Genomic DNA, 20,814 nt, shown 5'->3' with positions numbered 1-20,814 from the left:
GTTTCTCAGCAATTTGACTCTACTCTGTAGTTTTCTTTTTATATGTTCTTCTTGGGTTTTACTGAGAGTCTTGGATATGTTGCCTTGGGATTCTCACTCTCCTTCTCTGCCCCATCCCTGCTTGTGTGTGCTCTCTCTCTCTCTCTCAAAATAAGTAAATAAACTTAAAAAAATGGGTATCAGAATGGGTTGGTGTCTTTCATCCTTTTTGAAAATTCTTGGCTGTTATCACTTCAAATCCCAGGATCATATATGTGGTGTTCCCTTTTTTAAAACTCTTTTCTTTCCTCTCTGTTTCAGTTGGGTAATTAAGAATTAGGGAGTGAACTCCATATTACTACCTCTTCTAATAAGAAAAGGCAGTTAATATTTTGTCTTCTACTGCTATCATCTGTCATTAAAAAAAAAATGATTCATTTGTTTACATGCTCAGCTCCATCAGTAGTCTGTAGTCTCCATGATGGAAGGAAATATTATTTAAAAACATTGGAACTTTAAAAAGCCTTAAGTTTCACTGTTATTTAGTGAATTAGATTTCAAAATATTAATGACCATTGGTATAAGAAGTCAATCAAATATGTTCTTTAAATAAAAGTTTTAGAAATCTGTTTACTATTCTGAATTTTAGAAATTTGTATTGCTGTGCAAGTGTTTACATATTTTATGTTAATATAGAAAATATTTGGTTAAAAGTTTTTCTTTCATCTGGGTAGTTATTTTATTTCCAATTAAAATTATTTTAAAAGCTTAAAATGAATAGATTGTAATTTCTGTTTTTAATATTGATTACAATTAGACTGGGAATAATATATTATGTTTTATATTGTATTGTGTTATATTGAAAGAGTTCATTTTTTCTTACTTTTTCCTAATTTGCTAGAGGAATTCAATGATAGAATTTTGCGACCAGAGTTGTCAAATGATGAAATGCTGTCTCTTCATGAAGAGTTGCAGAAGATTTATAAAACCTATTGTTTGGATGAAAGCATTGACAAAATTCGATTTGATCCCTTTATTGTAGAAGAGATTCAAAAAAGTAAGTCAAAGATGTTGATGAGAATATAACCCTTTTACCACTTTTAATGTTTTCAGAGTTTTCTCCTGTATTCATCTAACAAGATAAAAGCTTTGATGAGAAATTTACTCACAATTCACATAGCTAATACTTGCCAGAACTTGTTCTGATTCCTCATCCTAGTGTGATTTCTGTACCTTATAAGTGGATTTTCTGCAAAACATAATTTTAGGACTGTTTGAATGTTCTTTCACTGTCATTTTAAACTAATATATAATGTATTTATGGTATTCATAAACAATTTCTACAATATAATTTTTTTAATAGTTGCTGAAGGCCCTTATATAGATGTTGTGAAACTTCAAACTATGAGATGCCTTTTTGAAGCATATGAACATGTACTGTCTCTCTTAGAGAATGTGTTTACACCTATGTTCTGCCACAGTGATGAGGTAAGTCAAAATATTAATCTTGTTTGAGAATTTTCCTTCAAAATTTAATAATGGCTTTGATATCAGTAGGTGAGTGATTCAAAAAACAAAATAAAAATAAAACATGATTAACTAAAAAAGTGAGTACTATGTTTCACTACATACATTAATGGAGATTAGAAGTTTATTATAAAAATGATTCTCAATACCAAAACTGTATTTGTGTATATATATATATATGATTAGGTAGATGACTATGGCCAAATAGATCCACCTGATATGCCATATGCCTCAGTGGCTGTGTAATGCTGTGGTGATGCAGAAACTCCATTCTTCTTTTACGTACATTACTACAGACATGTGGAAATTAAATGGCTTGAATATCTCTATTTGCAATATTTTAATCCTTACTCTATTTGTCTATGGTTGTTTTCATTTGATTTAAATTTTGTTTTCTTTAACCTGGAAAGTAGTAGGGTAAAGTAGCATTTTTAAAAATAAAATAGTTTAATAAATCATAATTTTTTGAAGTATTTCAGGCAACTTTTAAGAGGTGCAGAATCACCAACACGCAATTCAAAATTGAACAGGTGAGTATACTAAGTCATCTGTGTGGTGTGGTTTTTGTACTTGTTGATGCTAATCATTCTTGTGATACTATCTTTGTCTTTATTAGCTCTTTTTCTTTGTGTGGTTCCGTTGCTACATAAGTAGACATTTTATTAAGTAATTATATAATTGTACTACATATAGTAACCTGAAAATGCCTGAAGTTATTTTAGAAAAACTTAATAAGATACACACCATTGCCTTGCTAATATCATAATTAATACATATTAGTGCTTGATCACCTGCTTTATTAGATCCTGTGAACTACTTGCATAAAAGAAATCTATAGATAAAGTCAATTTTAGACAGGTTTTTTTTTTTCCTCAGAGAATATTTTATGTTAGAGTACTTACGGGTTACAAATGTGGAGGGTTTTTTCTTTCTTTCCCTTCTCACCTTCTGTGCAGTTAAATAACCCAAAGAAATAACAGAAGAGAGTGCTTTATCCATTTATAAACTGGATAATTAATACCTTGCTTTTTCCTTACATTGTTATATGTACAAAATTGATAGAGGTATCAAATGTATAAATCCACAGAATAGATATTCACATTGTTCTCAAAACCTTCCAGTTTGAGCAAGAATCTAGTAAATACATAAATAAGTTGGAGATGTGGTACAAAGATAGAGGTAGATAGGTTAGAAACTAGAGTAGTTTTTTAGATAGTACAAGGAAAAATGTGAAAGCCTTAGCTATGGAGAAAATGTATTGCATTTTTTGATATAACCAAGGGATGTAGAAACAGATTGGAATTTCTTTTTTTTTTTTAATTTTTTTTTCAACGTTTATTTATTTTTGGGACAGAGAGAGACAGAGCATGAACGGGGGAGGGGCAGAGAGAGAGGGAGACACAGAATCGGAAACAGGCTCCAGGCTCCGAGCCATCAGCCCAGAGCCCGACGCCGGGCTCGAACTCATGGACCGCGAGATTGTGACCTGGCTGAAGTCGGACGCTCAACCGACTGCGCCACCCAGGCGCCCCCTTTTTTTTTTTCTTTTTAATTTTTTTTTTCCAACGTTTATTTATTTTTGGGACAGAGAGAGACAGAGCATGAACGGGGGAGGGGCAGAGAGAGAGGGAGACACAGAATCGGAAACAGGCTCCAGGCTCTGAGCCATCAGCCCAGAGCCCGATAGATTGGAATTTCTTGATTGTTGAATTTATATATTACAATCATGAAACATTGATTTAACAAAATTCCATCATGTTATTTAAAATAGCATACTTTACCCAATCTAAACACTTCTTTGATTTGAATACTTTTTTAAGACTTTTATCAAATTTTCCAGTATCATTTGAGAAACAGGTGAAATTTGTTGCTGTTTATAGATATAGGATATTTGGAGTGCCACAGTAGGATATTAAGCTTAATTGCCTTCCTCTACAGGACGATTTAAGGGGAAGTGGTTCTTTGATCTCACAAGCCTACCGAATAGCTAAGTCATAACTTCAGAGATGGAAAGCTTTCTTTGCCACTTTGAGATCATCTAGTTGTCTTCAACCTATTACATAATTTTGCTGTCTTTAAAATATAAAATAAACAGGAACAAAATATGGGTTCTTTTCATTCTGGGTACTGATTATGGTCTTTAAAAGTATGTTTTTCTTTATATTGACCTGATTTTAATATTAACTATGAGTCTTGTCAGTCCTCTGCTTCTGTGATACTTACTCATTTATCTATATAGAGTAAGTAAAAGATTTACTTAACATTCTCTCATTGAAATTTAGAGTAACATTGCTAATTTGCTAAGTGACTTAAAGAATCTAAAGTATTTATTCATGTATTTTATCTCTGAGTTCTATTTAATTGTATTTTAAAAATAAAATTTTAATGCATTAATGTTAACCTATTGTTCTATTTCTTCCACACTCAAAGAATAACTTAAAAAACTATATTTAGAGATCTTTTGTTAGCTTTGTTTCTTAGCCTAAAACCTACTTTTCAAAATACTCAAACTAAAGATGTGTGAAGGACACATAATTATATCTAATACAAACTTGGATTTCATGTTGGAAAACATTGAATTTGTCTTTTGTGCTAAGTTTTTGGTGGCTTAGTCTCTGCATACTTTCCATGATATCAAGCAAATGGTATGCCTAAATGAAGGCAAAAAATACAAAATTATTTCCTGACATACTTGTTTAAGAACTTTTTTTTAATGATCTAGAATTCATACTCACAAAACCCCCCAAATGAGCCATTGTGCTTTTTCTTTCCTTTATTATGTTATAAAAATTCTTTCTCTTTGCAGAGATGAATGCTATCCACCTGTGTAACTTTTAAAAGCTTTTAAATTTTGTTTTGTGTTCTGAAGTGAAACTTGTTTAATATCTGGGCTTTCTCTCTCTCCTTTCCTTATATAATTTCATCTATCTGTTACTGCAGAGGTAGCCTAAGTTTGGATGATTTTCGGTAAGTCTTGAGACAGCATGTGATTTTTTTCTGTATAATTTGTCTGTTTAAGTTCAGATAGTATACCCAAAACAAAGTACAACACAAAGGAAAAAAGGAAACACTGCTATTACTACTGCCTTTATATCAGCTATTTGGGATATCCTTTTAAAATTAACCTCTGGGGCACCTGGGTGGCTCCGTCGGTTAAGTGTCTTGACTTCTGCTCAGGTCACTACCTCACAGTTCGTGGTGCTAGCCCCGGATTAGGCTCCGTGCTGGCAGTGTGGGGCCTGCTTGGGATTCTCTCTGTCCTCTCTCTACCCCTGGCTTGTGCGCATGTGCTTCTCTCTCTCTCTCTCTCTCTCTCTCTCTCTCTCTCTCTCTCTCTCTCAAAATAAATAAAAAAATAATAAAATTAATCTCTAATTTGATTTTAGATATCTCTTTTTTGAAATAGCATGATATATGTCATAAAATGTCAGTTTAAAATAAAATGAAAAGTTAGTACCTAGCTGTTCAAGGCTATTGACTCATTTAAAAAAAAATTTTTTTTAATGTTTATTTATTTTTGAGAGAGAGAAAGAGAGAGAGATAGACAGACAGACACAGAGCACGAGGAGGAGAGAAAGAGACACAGAATCCAAAGCAGGCTCCAGGCCCTGAGCTGTCAGCACAGAGCCTGACATGGGGCTAGAACTCACAAATTGCGAGATCATGACCTGAGCCGAAGTTGGCTGCTTAACCGACTGAGCCACCCGGGTGCCTTGACTCAGTTTTTTGTTATTGGTTTTGTTAAATTACTTGTATTGACTTATTAATTATTTGAGAGAGAGAGAGAGAGAACATGAGTGGAGGAGAGGGACAGAGGGAGAGAGAATCTTAGGCAGACTTCATGCTCAGCAAGGAACCTGATGGGGGGCTCGATCCCACAACTGGGATCAGGACCTGAGCTGAAATCAAGAGTCAGATGTTCAACTGACTGAGCCACCCAGGCACCCCCTAAACTACTTTTAGAATTACTTGTGTTTAAGGAACTTTATTTTTCAAAGCAAGAAGTATAATATTTCTGTATTTCTGGGGATAATTAGAAATGAGATACTTTAAAAAATATTTCAGATTTTAAAAGCCCAATTTTTTTTTTTTTTCAACGTTTATTTATTTTTGGGACAGAGAGAGACAGAACATGAACGGGGGAGGGGCAGAGAGAGAGGGAGACACAGAATCGGAAACAAGCTCCAGGCTCTGAGCCATCAGCCCAGAGCCCGACGCGGGGCTCGAACTCACGGACCGCGAGATCGTGACCTGGCTGAAGTCGGACGCTTAACCGACTGCGCCACCCAGGCGCCCCTAAAAGCCCAATTTTTTATAATCTGTCTAGGTTCTAGAAACTAGAATAATCTATCTGGATTCTAGAGGTTTTAGTAATACTTCGTTAACATTTTCATAATTGGTTTTGGAAACATTCTATCAGAGAATTGTGTTTACAGTCCTAGATTTTTTTTTAAAAAACAACATATGCTTGTTTAAATAAAATAATCTTCTAGTTTACCCATTTTACTACTATTTATTATTAGAGTTTTTCCAGTTTTAAATTAGGTTTGATTTTCTCCTTGGATGTGTATAAAATGCACATGTTACTAATGTACCAGATATATTTAAAACTTGATCAAATTATTTTTATTTTTGTAATTGTTGCATTATTTCAATAAATAAGTTTTGCTTGTAGGAATAGTAGCTATCCATTAAATTAAGCATTCAAAACAAACTTTTGAATTTTAAAATAGTAATTTTTATTTGGATATCAGTTGTACGGGCAGCATTACATGGAGAGCATGAGTGAGTTTTAAATTGAATAAAAGTTCTGTTTTTATTTATTGAAACATGGGACAGTGCACTGTAATGGAGGAAGTTTTTGCTGCTTTTTGGCTTATTTTTTGTTGTTGCTTTCCAACTATTTCTACTTTTAGAAATCCACTTTTGAAAAAAAATTACAAAACCAAGATTTAGTATATATGGCAGAGCAGGCTGCTTCCTTAGGCTACATTTGCTTTTGTCCTTATGTTTATTGCTAACCCTTCCCTTTGGCATGTTTTTTCCATCCCTTGGGCATGTTATCTTTTTGTTACTTTGAAGTCAGGTAAGATACACTTTGTACTTCATTCCTTATAGGAATATAAAGTCGATATTTGCTTAAAAATTTTTAGTCATAGAGGACAGAATTTTTTTGTTGTTAATTTCTAAAAATGGGGCACCCATGGGCACCTGGGTGGCTGTTGGTTAAGCGTCCGACTTGGGCTCAGGTCATGATCTTGAGGTCTGTGAGTTTGAGCCTGGCATTGAACTCTGTGCTGACAGCTCAATCTGGAGCCTTGCTTCTGATTCTGTGTCTCCCTCTCTCTCTGCCCCTCCCCTATTGGAGCGCTCTCTCTCTGTCTCTGTCTCTCTCTGTCTTTCTCTCTTCTCTCAAAAATGAACAAACATTGGGGTGCCTGGGTGACTCAGTCGGTTAGGCGTCTTGACTTGGGCTCAGGTGATGATCTCACGGTTTGTGAGTTCGAGCACCGCGTCAAGCCTGCTGCTTCAAGCCTGCTTCGGATTCTGTCTCCTCACTCTGCCCCTCCCCTACTTGTGCTCTGGTCTCTCTCTGTTTCTCAAAAATAAATGCAATAGAAAAATTAAAAATGAACAAACATTAAAAAAAATTCAAAAAATAAAAATGGAGGACTGAGAAGGTCATAGTTTTATATATTTTTCTGTTATATACTATGTTATTTTAGTGGTACAGTTCTAAACGGATACATTGTTTTGAATGTTGGCTCAACACATTAGTTCAAAATATGTATGGCAATAAGAACTACATACCACTAGGGGGCTCTAATCTTCATTCTAGTTCAGTTAATGTTTTAAAGTTAAATAGGTAAATTCCAAATTTTTATTTTTTTTATTATGTTTTTAAAGTTTATTTATTGTTATTTTGAGAGAAGACAGCATGAGTTGGGAAGGGGCAGAGAGAGAGGGAGAGAGAGAACTCCAAGCAGGCTCTGGCTGCCAGTGCAGAGCCTGATGTGCAGCTTGAATTCACGAAATCATGAGATCATAACCTGAGCTGAAACCAAGAGTCAGATGCTTAACTGACTGAGCCACCCAGGCGCCCAATTCCAAATGTTTATTGATAAATATTGTCCCATTTATTCATACCCCCAAATTTAGACTTTAAATGTCACTTTTGGCTTCTGATATCCTGGGACTTGATCTAGATGACTAAGAACTCCAAAAAGTTATATTAGCTGTACCTTCAGTTTACTCTTTTCACACGTATTTTAATTATTGTTAATAAACTAGAATGTCGTGATAATTTGCTGTGTACTTGATACGTTTTTGTTTAATATTTAGGAGCACACAGAAGAGAGGAGAATCATTTGGAATCAGCAGAATAGGTAGCAAAATTAAAGGAGTATTCAAAAGTACCACAATGGAGGGAGCTATGTTGCCTAATTATGGGTTAGCCGAAGGTGAAGATGACTTTGTAAGTAAAAATTTTTCAGTTTGATGTATGTATAACTTCAGACCTACAATGGCATAAAAAATGATATGCTTACTTTCTATTTTCCCTCTCCTTTATTTTACTTATTTCAGACTTCAATGCCTTATTTTTTTCATTAGTTATTATAGTTTTATGATGCTAATCTAATTGGTAATGGTCCTGAGCACTAAGTTAACTTCTTGTTAAGGCCAGAATGGTTTCTGTTGAGCTGTGATAGTTATAAAAGTCAAACAATTTACCATCCTTTGGTTAGGCTTTTACTTTGTTTCCTCATCTTATCACTTTCCAGCCATATGGTCCAGGCAAACAACTGTTGATAAATGTCCTACCCGCAACATGGGGCTCTAACCATGACCCCTTGCTACTCAAACTGTGATTGGTACGTCAGCAGCGTCAGCATTACCTGGGAGCTTATTAAAATGTAGAATGTCTGCTTCCATCCTAGACCTACTAAATCAGTTCGCATTTTAACAAGATTCCCAGTTGGTTTATATGCACATTAACCCACCATACTATTTTATTTTTGTGATCTTTGCACATGCTGCCCTTAAAATGCCCTACCTTTATATGTACCTAGAAAGTTCATACTTAACTTTCAAAATCCAGCCTCTCCCATAAACCTTTATCTGGGTCCCCCAGTGGAATTGAACATTCTCTCCTTTGTGCCCCTTATTAGATCTTATGTTAAAACATGTACCATATAGTGTATTTGAAATGATATGTTTATGATTATTTTCCATACCGATTAGTTCTATAAAGACAGATACTGTCTCATTTGTGCTTTTTATTTGTTTAATAAATCTTTATTAAATAGAGTCCCTGTATCCTTATTTTGCCCATTAATGACTCTGAGCACTGGAGATAAAATGATTAAGACAGAGACTTTCCCCTTAAGAGATTCACTAACCTGGATATAAAAGGGATGAATAATAGTGATTGGATTGGCAGTGACCAAGAAGAAGGAATGGGGGAAGAGAGGAGTAAATTAACCCATTTTTTTCTCTGTACTTCTTCCTTTTGACCTCTGTCCCATTGCAGTGATGAATTATCGAGGACATTCATTGCTTTTTCATAGTTTAAGTGGAAAAAAATTTAATTCTTTTTTTTTTCCTTCTTAGGTAATCTAAATACAACATTTTTTTTCTGTTTATACCCACCCCCTTTTTTTTTTAAGTTTGTTTATTTTGAGAGAGTGAACATGAATAGGGGAGGGGCAGAGAGAGAGAGAGAGAGCGCGAGCGAGAAAATTCCAAGCCCGACATGGGGCTGGATCACCCGAACTGTGAGATCATGACCTAAGCCAAAATCAAGAGTTAGATGCTTTAACTGACTGAGCCATGCAGGTGCCCCTGCCCTTGTTTTTTCTTAAAAGTGTGGGTAGAAGAAAGACAGTAAACCAGAGGAAGCAGTCATTTTTCAAAATGATGTTTATATATTTTTTAAAGTATATTATAGTGTCAATTTTTTAATAATATGCAAAAGTGGAAACAAATTTAAAATACCACCCATAATTGTAACACCCAGTAACTCACCTCTATTAACATTTTGGTGGTTTTCTTTTTTAAAAAGTACCTTTCCTTTCTCATCCACATAGATTAGGGTACACCATTATATATAATGTATATGTATAGTATATAGTTTGCTATCCTGCTTTGTCCCCTCTTAACATTACAACAAAAGCATTTACCCATGTTATTGTGAACTTTTTAAAACATAATTTTTGTTCAGGAAGACGTACTTTTTTGTTCTGCCCAATTACTTGTTCTGCCCAATATAAGCTCGTTTTTTTGTTTGTTTGTTTTTTTGTTTTGCTTCAGGAATAGGAGGATAATCTTCAAAAAGGTGAGAGAGGTCTGTTTTGTAGTGGTTCAAGGAAGAAGAAAATTCTTGATTTGGAAGCAAAGATAGTGATAATGGAAAGTAGGAAAAGAAAGCAAACTAATCTCTAATATTCTGAAAAGAAAAGGTAGGGGCGAAGAGGCTGTTGGCCCAGACCAAGACAGTACTACTTAGGATTTAGAGAGCACTGTGCTAGTTTCGTTTTGTTCCGTTTCGTTCCGTTCCGTTTCGTTGTTTTTTTCTTTTCTTTTCTTTTCTTTTCTTTTCTTTTCTTTTCTTTTCTTTTCTTTTCTTTTCTTTTCTTTTCTTTTCTTTTCCTTCTCTTCTCTTCTCTTCTCTTCTCTTCTCTTCTCTTCTCTTCTCTTCTCTTCTCTTCTTTCTTTTCTTTTCTTTCTTTTCTTTTCTTTTCTTTTCAAGTTTATTTTTTTAAGTAATCTCTACCCCCAGTGTGGGGCTCCAACTCATGACCGTGAGATCAGAGGCACATATTCTTCCAACTGAGCCAGCCAGGCTCCCCAGCACTGTGCTAGTTTTTAGCTATGGGACCTTAGAGAATTGTCTTTGTCTTGTTTAGGAAGTTTAGAGGAAACTCTCACTACCGCAACTAAAAAGTACTTTGTGATTCAAATATGGGAACTGGAAGACATTTTCTTTTACTTATTTTATTTTTTTAAATAATTTTTTTAGTGTTCGTTATTTATTTTTGAGAGAGATGGAGACAGAGCACAAGCAGGAGAGGGGCAGAGAGAGAGGGAGACACGGAATCTGAAACAGGCGCCAGGCTCTGAGAGTGTGATGGGGGGCTCAAACCCATGAACTGGTGAGATCATGACCTGAACCAAAGTCGGACACTTAACCAACTGAGCTACCCAGGCGCCCAAGACATTTTCTTTTAGAAACATTGATGTGATCATTTGGTGGCAATATTGCCTTGCTATGTGACCTTGGGTAAATTGCTTAATTTTATTGTGATTTAGTTTCCTCACATGTGAAATGGGGATTATAGTATCTAACTTACTTAAGGGTGTTGTGAGGATTAAATAAGTAGTATGCATAAAGTGCTTAGAACAGTGCCTAGCATATGGTAAGCATAGTAATCAGTATACAGTATTAGAATAGAATTAGTTTTCATAAATATATGAATGTAAATTGTGAGATAGACATATGTATACTAGCCTGGGAACCAAAGTCCACTGCATAAGATTGAATCTGTATGAAAATATATATATCTGTCCCAAGTTCAGAACTGATTTGCAAATAGACTTCTGGAATATGCCCAATGGTATATTGGTAGTTAATCTCCACATAGGAAAATATAATAGTGAGACTGTTAATACTTCTCAAGGAAATAGGGGGACATCTTTTTGTCTTTTATCTTCTGCTGCCCTTATTCTCTATTCTCTTTGTAGAGGGAACATCTATTTGAAAACAAGAAAGTACTTGGTTTTCCTTTTCATAAAATTTTGGTTTATAATATTTATTTACTTTCAAAAAATATCATATAACATCAAAATTCTTTGAAGAAATAAATATTTCTCTAACTAGAATAATTATTCTCTAAATAGAGATTATTCATTAACCTCTTTTGATAAAAACACCTTTTAAATGGTAGCAGTAACAGTAATACATTTTAAAACGTCCTTTGTTTCATTGATATTTTTATGTTGCTAAGAATTTTGTTCTCCCATTTTCTTTCTTAGATTGATTTTGGGGAAGTTCTTTTTATTTAAGAATGTCTATTTTTTGGGGGTGCCTGGGTGGCTCGGTTGGTTAAGTGTCCAACTCGGCTCAGGTCATGATCTCATAGTTCATGAGTTCAAGCCCCGCGTCGGGCTCTGTACTGGCAGCTCAGAGCCTGGAGCCTGCTTCAGATTCTGTGTCTCCCTCTCTCTCTGCCCCATCCCCACACATGCTCTGTCTCTGCCTTAAAAATAAATAAAACATTAAAACATTTCTAAAAAAAGAATGTCTATTTTTAAAAATTTTTTAAATTTGTTTTTTAATTTTAAATGTTTTTATTTATTTTTGAGAGAGACAGACAGCGTGAGTGGGGGAGGGGCAGAGAGCTAGGGAGACACAGAATCTGAAGCAGGTTCCAAGCTCTAAGCTGTCAGCATGGAGTCCAGTGTGGGGCTTGAACTCATGACCTTGAGATCAAGAGTTACATGCTCCACCGACTGGGCTAGCCAGGTACCCCAAGAATGTCTATTTTTTGGCATTTAGTCAACTTGTTAAATTATTTATCATTTTATTATTGATTTACCCTTCTTATATCTCAGAAGCTGAATCCATAGACAAAAATACAGTTGTAATAGCCATGGAAAATGCTGCCCTGTACCTCAGGCTCCAAATGGTGGAGTGGGCATTTCACTCACAAATTCTCTCTGTTTTTGTGTCAGGTGTGTAAGGAGATAGCCTTATCCCAAAAAGGCAAAACCCAACACATATTATCTGTTTTTATGGTTTCTTTTCCTTCCTTTTTAGGAATTGATGACTTTGTTTTCAATAGAGTATTAAGAAGTCCTCCTAAGATCACCAACAGTCTTATTAGGGATTATGGAAAGCCATTTTAGAACAAGAAAGAAAAGAATAATTGCAGGGCGCCTGGGTGGCTCAGTTGGTTGAGCGTTTGGCTTCGGCTCAGGTCATGGTCTCATGGTTTGTGAGTTCGAGCCCCGCGTCGGGCTCTGTGCTGGCAGCTCAGAGCCTGGAGCCTGTCTTCAGATTCTGTGTCTCCCTTTCTCTCTGCTCCTCCCCTGCTCGTGTGCTGTCTCTCTCTCTCTCTCAAAAATAAATAAACATTTAAAAAAAATTAAAAGAAAAAAAAGAATAATTGCTAAGGGACTTTGTGGGAGAGGAGAATTCACTTAGAAGAGAGGTGGCTGAGGCACCTGGGTGGCTCATTCAGTTAAGCATCTGACTTTGGCTCAGGTCATAATCTTGTGGTTCATAAGTTCAAGCCTTGCATCAGGCTCTGCCCTAACAGTGCAGAATCTGCTTGGATCTCTCTCTCTCTCTCTCTCTCTCTCTCTCTCTCTCTCTCTCTCTGCCTCTCTCTCTCTGCCTCTCTGCCCTTACCCCACTTGTGTGTGCTCCTTTCTCTCTCTCTCTCTCTCTCTTTCTCAAAATAAATAAAACTGGGGCACCTGAGTGACTCAGTTGGTTAATTATCTGACTTTGGGTCGGGTCATGATGTCATGGTTTGTGGGTTCGAGCCCAAAGTCTGGCTCTGCTGTCAGTGTGGAACCTGCTTTGGATCCTCTGTCTCCCTCTCTCTGTCCCTCCACCCACTCAAAAATAAATAAACATTAGGAACATGAATAAAACTTAACAAAAAAAAAAAAAGGTGACTGCCAGGTGTGGGAAGAAGTAGAATTGAGAGTGAAAGTTAGGGTGCTAAAATTGTGGAAATAAATCTCTCTCCACTACTGGTTTGCTCAGAATAGACTTTTCAGATTTCTTGTTAAGTACGAGAAATCTTTGACTCATTGCCTTAAAAAAGTATATTCAAGATGGATGTGTTTTATCTGTAATATTTGGCTTTCTTTAACATGAATTTTAGATGTATAAGTGACCAGGTGTTTTAATGTGCCAATTCAGAGGTTCTCTTCTTCTTTTTTTTTTTTTTGCCAGTTTTTTAAAATTTTTATTTATTTTTGAGAGAGAAAGAGACAGAGCACAAGTGGGGGAGGGGCAGAGAAAGACGGAGACACAGAACCCAAAGCAGGCTCCAGCACAGAGCCTGACACAGGGCTCAAACTCACAGACTGTGAGATCATGACCTGAGCCAAAGTCAGACGCTTAACCAACTGAGCCACCCAGGCATCCCAGTTTTTCTAATTTTTTAAAAATGTTTACTTGAGACAGAGAGTGAGCGAGCGAGCATGAGCAGGGGAGGGGCAAAGAGAGGGAGAGAAAGAATCCTAAGCAGGCTCTGCACTCACAGTGTAAGCACGGTGCAGTGCTCGAACCCACAAACTGTGGGATCATGACCTGAGCCGAAATCGAGAGTTAGACACATAACCTACTGAGGCATCCAGGCTTCTCTAGAGGATTTCTTCTAATTTAATTAAGTTGGGACAGTTTTTCCTCCTTTATGTGTAGTTCTTTTTTTTTTTTTCAACGTTTATTTATTTTTGGGACAGAGAGAGACAGAGCATGAACGGGGGAGGGGCAGAGAGAGAGGGAGACACAGAATTGGAAACAGGCTCCAGGCTCCGAGCCATCAGCCCAGAGCCCGACGCGGGGCTCGAACTCACGGACCGCGAGATCGTGACCTGGCTGAAGTCGGACGCATAACCGACTGCGCCACCCAGGCACCCCTGTATGTGTAGTTCTAGAACATGTTTAAAATTTCTTTCTAGGGGCGCCTGGGTGGCTCAGTCGGTTGGACGTCCGACTTCGGCTCAGGTCACGATCTCGCGGTCTGTGAGTTCGAGCCCCGTGTCGGGCTCTGTGCTGACAGCTCAGAGCCTGGAGCCTGTTTCGGATTCTGTGTCTCCCTCTCTCCCTCTGACCCTCCCCTGTTCATGGTCTGTCTCTCTCTGTCTCAAAAATGAATAAATGTTAAAAAATAAATAAATAAAATAAAATAAAATTTCTTTCTAAAAATAATTGTTCTTCATGTAATATTTTAAAATATTATTTTAGACATTTATATTATGAAAATTTTAGAAGCCAAGAGATGAAAAAATAACCTTAATTCTATGAAAGTGGATCCCTTTCAGGCCATTTTTCATTTTTGACATTACTTAAGCTGTAGTGAATATATTTATACTTGTATCTTTTCCACAGTTTTAAAAAGATTGACTTGGAATAAATACTTTCATTAGACTGCATTCCCAGAAAGGAGTTAAAAGATCTTCTTCAACTTACAATGGGATTACATTCTGATAAACCCATTATAAGTTGAAAATAACCTACTTTAAACAAGCTCTGAACACTTAACATTAGCCTACAGTTGGGCAAAATCATCTAACTCAAGGCCCATTGTATCATAAGGTGTTGACTGTCTTATGTAATTTATTGAATACTGTACTGAAAGTAAAAACAATGGTTGTGTAATGTATTGGTTGTTTACCTTGCAAGTCCCACATCATGCTCCATGCTGACAGCTCAGGACCTGCTTGGGACTCTCTCTTTCTCCCTCTCTCTCTGTTCCTCTTCCTCCCCCGCTTGTGCTCTTTCTCTCTCTCAAATTAAATAAATAAACGTCAAAAAATTTTTAAAAAATTCAAAGTATAGTTTCTGCTGAATGCATATCGCTTTTGCATCTTGGTAAATTTGAAAAATCATAAGTTTAACTATCAAGTCAGCGACCACCTGTACTTAGTTGAAACTGTTTTATGGTTCTTTCTAAATACATATTGTCAAAATGAAAAAATATCAGTACATTAATTTTTTCTTCTTATTACCAAAGTTAAATATTTTTTTATACTTGTGTATTTTCAATATCGTTAATCTCTGAAGTGCCTATTTTCTCCTTTCTATGGAATTTGCACATATAGGTGATACGACAGAACCTGGAGTTGATGCTAGTAACTTGTTAGTTTTAATTTATCTTTATATTTTTAGTAGAAAATTTAGTATCTTTTAATTTCATAAGTAGTAGAAAATTAGGAATTTATATGGGCACATTCTTTATAGTTGTATCTTGTATGCTATAGGTCTGAGGACCTGGAATTGTTAAAATTTTTTTCTGATGATTTTTTTTCTAGATTGAAGAAGGTATTGTTGTAATGGAAGATGATTCTCCAGTGGAAGCTGTGAGCACACCTAATACTCCCCGAAACCTTGCTGCATGGAAAATTAGCATCCCATATGTAGACTTTTTTGAAGATCCCTCCTCTGAAAGGAAGGAGAAGAAGGAGAGAATACCTGTGTTTTGTATTGATGTTGAAAGAAATGATAGAAGAGCAGGTAGGAAGTTCTCTGAATACATTTCTTAAAAGGCGCCAGTTAGTCTATTTGTCAGGAATGGTAAACATTTTGCCATTTCTAACTATTGAGTATGACTGCATGTCCAAAAGATAAGTGTCTGGGGGCGCCTGGTTGGTTCAGTCGGTTGAGCGTTCGTCTTTGGCTCAGGTCATGATCTCACGGTTCATGGGTTTCAAGCCCTGCATCTGCTGTCAGTGCAGAGCCTGCTTGGGATCTTCTATCTCCTTCTCTCTCTGCCTCTCCTCCTCTCTCTCTCAAAAATAAGCAAACATTCAAAAGATAAGTGTCCGAACAGAAAATTGAATGAAAACTTAGGCTTTTCTAGGTTATCTCTAGTACCACTTAACTAATTAGTTTGTTCAACCAATGCATATGCCACCTGTGAGACACCTGACAATGCAGCAGGGCATTTTATGTAATGTTCTTTTAATGGTTTTGCTACCATCATTAGCCATTATACTTATTATTAGTAACCCACATAGCACTATATCGGGTATTATACCACTTTCATTAAGACAGCATTTCTCCTCCTCCATTGTTGTGGGCTAATTAGAATTTATAAAAATGTGATAAAACACAATGTGAGAAGTTTTCATCATGTTTTCCTGTCTTCTTTTGGTTGTTTCAGGTGTGGACTAATAGATATAGGTGTAAATAGTATCCATGATGAGATAACAGACACCACCCTGGCTTTTGCCCAAGAAGTAGGGCATTCAGTGTAAACAAAAGCACATCAAACTTGTGCACATTTTGGGAATGATGAACAGAAAGATAAAATTGAGCTCAGGAAGAGGGAACTGTTTGTGGTGAAAGAAGGAAAGAAAATGGCAGTGTTAGGAAATGGTTTTGAGAGAGGACTGATGAAGTATTACAGCATGAAGGTCAGTGCTAATAATTCCCCTTATTTGTTTTTCTTTTTTTTTTTATTTAAAAATATTTGTTCTTTTTAAAAAAAACTTTTTAATGTTTATTTATTTTTGAGAGAGAGACAGACAGACAGACAGAGTGTGAGCAGGGGAGGGACAGAGAGAGGAGACACAGAATCCGAAGGAGGCTACAGGCTCTGAGCTGTTAGCACAGAGCCCGATGTGGGGTGTGAACCCACAAACCACAAGATCATGACCTGAGCTGTAGTTGGACGCTTAACCAATTGAGCCACCTAGGCGCCCCTATTTATTTGTTCTTGACCGAGAGAAAGAGAGAGAGAGAGAGAGAGAGAGAGAGAGAGAGAGAGAGAGAGAGAGAGAGGTAGAGGGGCAAAGAAAGAAGAAGAGAGAGATCCCAAGCAGCCTCCATACTCAGTGCTGAGCCTGACACGGGGCTTAATCCCATGATCCTGAGATCATGACTTGAGCCAAAATCAAGAGACAGATGCTAAACTGACTGAGCCACCCCAGCGCCCCAATTATTTTTATTCTAAGCAACTTAAGGCACAGTGAGGTTATTTGTTCTAGTTCACTTAATAAATGGGGAAGCTGGGATTGGAATAGGCAGTCTGACTCAACTCATTGTGTAAACCATTAGTTTGTGCTATTCAGTTTGGTAGCCACTAGCCTCATGTACCAGTTAAAGTTAAATTATATTAAAATTTTAGTTCCTTACTTACAATAGTCACATTTCAAGTGATCAATAACTACGTGTGGCTAATATCTACTATATTAATGCAGATAATAGAGAACATTTCAGAATTGCAGATAGTTCTGTTTGATAGTGCTGTTCTATACTGTATTAGATCAGGACAATTGGTAAATATTTGAGGGACCCAAAATTGATTACAAGTTTTTATGAAATACATAATTTATTTCTGTGACACTTAAAAATCTTGACTGTATAATTGTTTTAAATTTCTGTCAGCTCTATGATTCTTTTCTAGAAAAATGTGTTTTGAGATAACTTCATAAATAGGTGAAGTTTATCAGTCCCTTAAGAAATTTAAAATTAAGATATGGGATAAAATATGTTAATAATGTGATGTTAAGGAATAATAAATCATTAAGACTGGAAGAATTTCTGATAGTAGTTTATAAAATTATTTATTACTTACTGTGTATCCATTCAATTTACAGTTGGGCATGAGCCTGAACATTGGTCTGTCTATAGAAGATATCTTGAATTCTATGTACTTGAATCAAAACTAACAGAGTTTCATGGTATGTTGTCCTTTTTGTATAAAACATTACATTTTAGTATTAGCTTTCTTGAAAAAGCTGTTGAACTAGATTCATTTTTTTATTTTAAGTAATTATGCAGAGAAGTGTAATACTTAACACTTATGTACACTGCTGTTAATATAGGAATGTACTGTTTTTATCTTATTTCTGCTTACAAATATTTTTGAAGTTTTTACAGTATACATGTATTACTTATTAATTTTTAAAAAAATATTTATGAGAGAGAGAGGGAAAGAGAGAGCACGAGCGGGAGAGGGGCAGGGAGCGAGGGAGACAGAATCCAAAGCAGGCTCCAGACTCTGAGCTGTCAGCAGAAAACCCAACACCGGGGGCTTGAACTCACAAACTGCAAGATCATGACCTGAGCTAAAGTTGGACACTTAACTGACTGAGCCACCCAGGCACCTCAATAATATTAAAATTTAAAAGATAGCTATTGTTTAATTGTATTGTAGAAAAGTTTCTCTCTCCAGTTTAATTTTTGTTTATTTCCATGTGGCAGAGAAGTTAAACCAGGCATTTTAGAGCTGCTCTGCTCTTTTACTACCATCTTTCTTGATAAACATGTTTGCTCTGAATCATGACAAATGTTTTGATTTAGCTCTTAGATTTAGATATGAAGACAAAACTTGTAATATTTCTTTTAAGGTTAGATCAATCAGAAAAGGGGAGCACTTTCCTTTTTTTAGGTATTCTCTTCACCTCTCAGTCTGTCTGATCTATTTTAGTTAATATCAAGGATGTAGTTATAAAGTATTTCCAGTCATTTTGCATGTAGATTGGTGAGTTCTATTTGTGTGTTCTGAATCTTTTTCTTTTAGACCAGCTTTGTGGAGTGTCCCTGATCCAAATTCAGGTTGGTTCTCTGTTGAGGACAGGAACCTTTTTTACCCTTCTTTACTAAGTGCTCTAAGTAAAACACTTGATAAAGAGACTACAGGAAGGTAAAAAAAAAAAAAAAATACAAGGTCCCATTCCAATCTTTTTGCTTAGATTTTGAATTTGTACTTGTCTTTAAATGGTTTTCTCTTGGGGCACCTGAGTGGCTCACTCGATTGAGCGTCTGATCCTTGATTTTGGCTCAGGTCATGATCCCAGGATCGTGGGGTTGAGTCCTGCATTGGGCTCTACACAATTAAGATTCTCTTCTCTCTCTTCCTCTGCCCCCCTCTGCTTGCTCTCTCATAGATAGATAGATAGATAGATAGATAAATGAATAAATAAATTTAAAAAATGGTGTTTCTTTTTCTCTGCCAGTTTTGTGCAATGTCATTCTTATCTCGTTCTTTCTCTGAGAAATTTTCCTTTGGGTTTAGAGTTGAGAGAAGATAATTTATCCTATACTTTAAAGTCCTGGATCAACCTAAGTTGATTGGATTCCCAACAATATTTTTCTTTTTTGGTATTTAAATTTCCAGTCAGCCCTATTTGAGAAAGCAAGTCCATGTTTTTTGTTTTTATTTTTTTTTTTAATTTTTTTTTTAACATTTATTCATTTTTGAGAGACAGAGACACAGTAAGAGGGGGCAGGGCAGAGAGAGAGGGAGACAGAATCTGAAGCAGGCTCTAGGCTCTGAGCTGTTAGCACAGAGCCCTACACGGGGCTCTAACCCATGAAGCATGAGATCACGACCTGAGCCGAAGTCAGATGCCCAATCAGCTGAGCCACCCAGGTGCCCTGAATGTCCATGGTTTTTAAATTTTGTTTTTTTAAGTTTGTATAGTATTAGCAGAATGCTACCTTTTCTCCCATGATAGAGTAGGTGTTTCTTTGTAAGATTTTGTTGAATAGAATCCCACCAACTTCAAGATAATCTCATGATAAGTTTTTGGAGCTTTTTTACTAGTATTGAAGGCTAAATAAGTCTTTGTCAATGAAGAGTTGGTGAAATTTTGGATATCTGTATATTCAGGTTCTTTGGTTTGGACTTCTGAAGTGAAGCTCATGGATTTTGTCAAGATTACTTAAAGGATAATGCCACATCTCTGTAAGAGCATTGTGAATCTGATTTTGCCATAGTGAATTATAAATTAGGTTTTAAAGATGGTAGCAGAACATAGTAATAACTTACATATATATAAATTTCAGGCACATTTCCTGATGCCCAGCTTCCTTCCAAGAGGATCATTGGCCCCAAAAATTATGAATTCTTAAAGTCAAAGAGAGAAGAATTTCAGGAATATCTACAGGTATAGTAGTAACTTAATTTAAAACATTGCTAATCCTAGCATTCTCTAATCTTTTTTCTCTTGTATGTATATATTTTGCTTTATAAATACCTGTCAATGTGGACTTCTAAAATTCTTTTCTTTTTAAGTTTATTTATTTTTGAGAAAGAGACAGAGAGAGTGAGTAGGGGAGGGGCAGAGAGAGAGAGAGACAGAGGATCCCAAGCAGGCACTGCACTGCCAGTGCAGAGCCTGATGCTAGGCTCAAACCCACGAACTGTGAGATCACGATCTGAGCTGAAACCAAGAGTCAGATGCTTAACCGACTGAACCACCCAGGGTCCCCCTGAGCTACCCAGGTGTCCAAATTTTATTTTATTTTTTAGTGTGTGCACATGGTGTTATATAAACAATGTAATTGGTATGTGTTTTCCATTGTTGATGCAGTCAATTTAAAAGTTACTTACTTGAGGGGCGCCTAGGTGGCTCAGTCAGTTAAGCATCTGACTATTGGTGTCGGCTCAGGTCATGATCTTACAGTTGTGAGATTGAGCCCTGCATTGGGCTCTGCACTGACAGCCAGAGCCTGCTTGGGATTCTCTCTCTTCTTCTCCCTCCATCCCTCTCCTTCTTGTGGATGCTCGCTCGTGTGCTCGCTTGCTCTCTCTCAAAAAAAAAAAGTTGCTTACTTGAGAC

At 36.3% G+C, this 20,814-nt stretch overlaps 1 protein-coding gene across 10 annotated transcripts in view; it reads left to right on the top strand.

The window, feature by feature from the left end:
• SNX14 (sorting nexin 14) overlaps positions 1 to 20,814 on the top strand; it is a 124,443-nt gene that overhangs the window by 44,801 nt on the left and 58,828 nt on the right. For 7 of the 10 annotated variants that reach the window (XM_023254160.2, XM_019830924.3, XM_023254162.2 and 4 more), the window contains exons 13-20: positions 881 to 1,036; positions 1,343 to 1,467; positions 1,978 to 2,036; positions 4,447 to 4,473; positions 7,849 to 7,981; positions 15,556 to 15,757; positions 17,845 to 17,928; positions 20,039 to 20,139. In XM_023254160.2, coding sequence (XP_023109928.2) covers positions 881 to 1,036; positions 1,343 to 1,467; positions 1,978 to 2,036; positions 4,447 to 4,473; positions 7,849 to 7,981; positions 15,556 to 15,757; positions 17,845 to 17,928; positions 20,039 to 20,139 — 887 coding nt within the window. The remainder of the gene's footprint in view (positions 1 to 880; positions 1,037 to 1,342; positions 1,468 to 1,977; positions 2,037 to 4,446; positions 4,474 to 7,848; positions 7,982 to 15,555; positions 15,758 to 17,844; positions 17,929 to 20,038; positions 20,140 to 20,814) is intronic. The other 3 variants (XM_045057808.1, XM_023254163.2, XM_011282477.4) reach the window with 1 other exon arrangement.

Source organism: Felis catus, chromosome B2, assembly GCF_018350175.1.
Source record: "Felis catus isolate Fca126 chromosome B2, F.catus_Fca126_mat1.0, whole genome shotgun sequence".
NCBI lineage: Eukaryota > Metazoa > Chordata > Mammalia > Carnivora > Felidae > Felis > Felis catus.
This window is presented reverse-complemented; position numbering and strand designations above follow the sequence as displayed.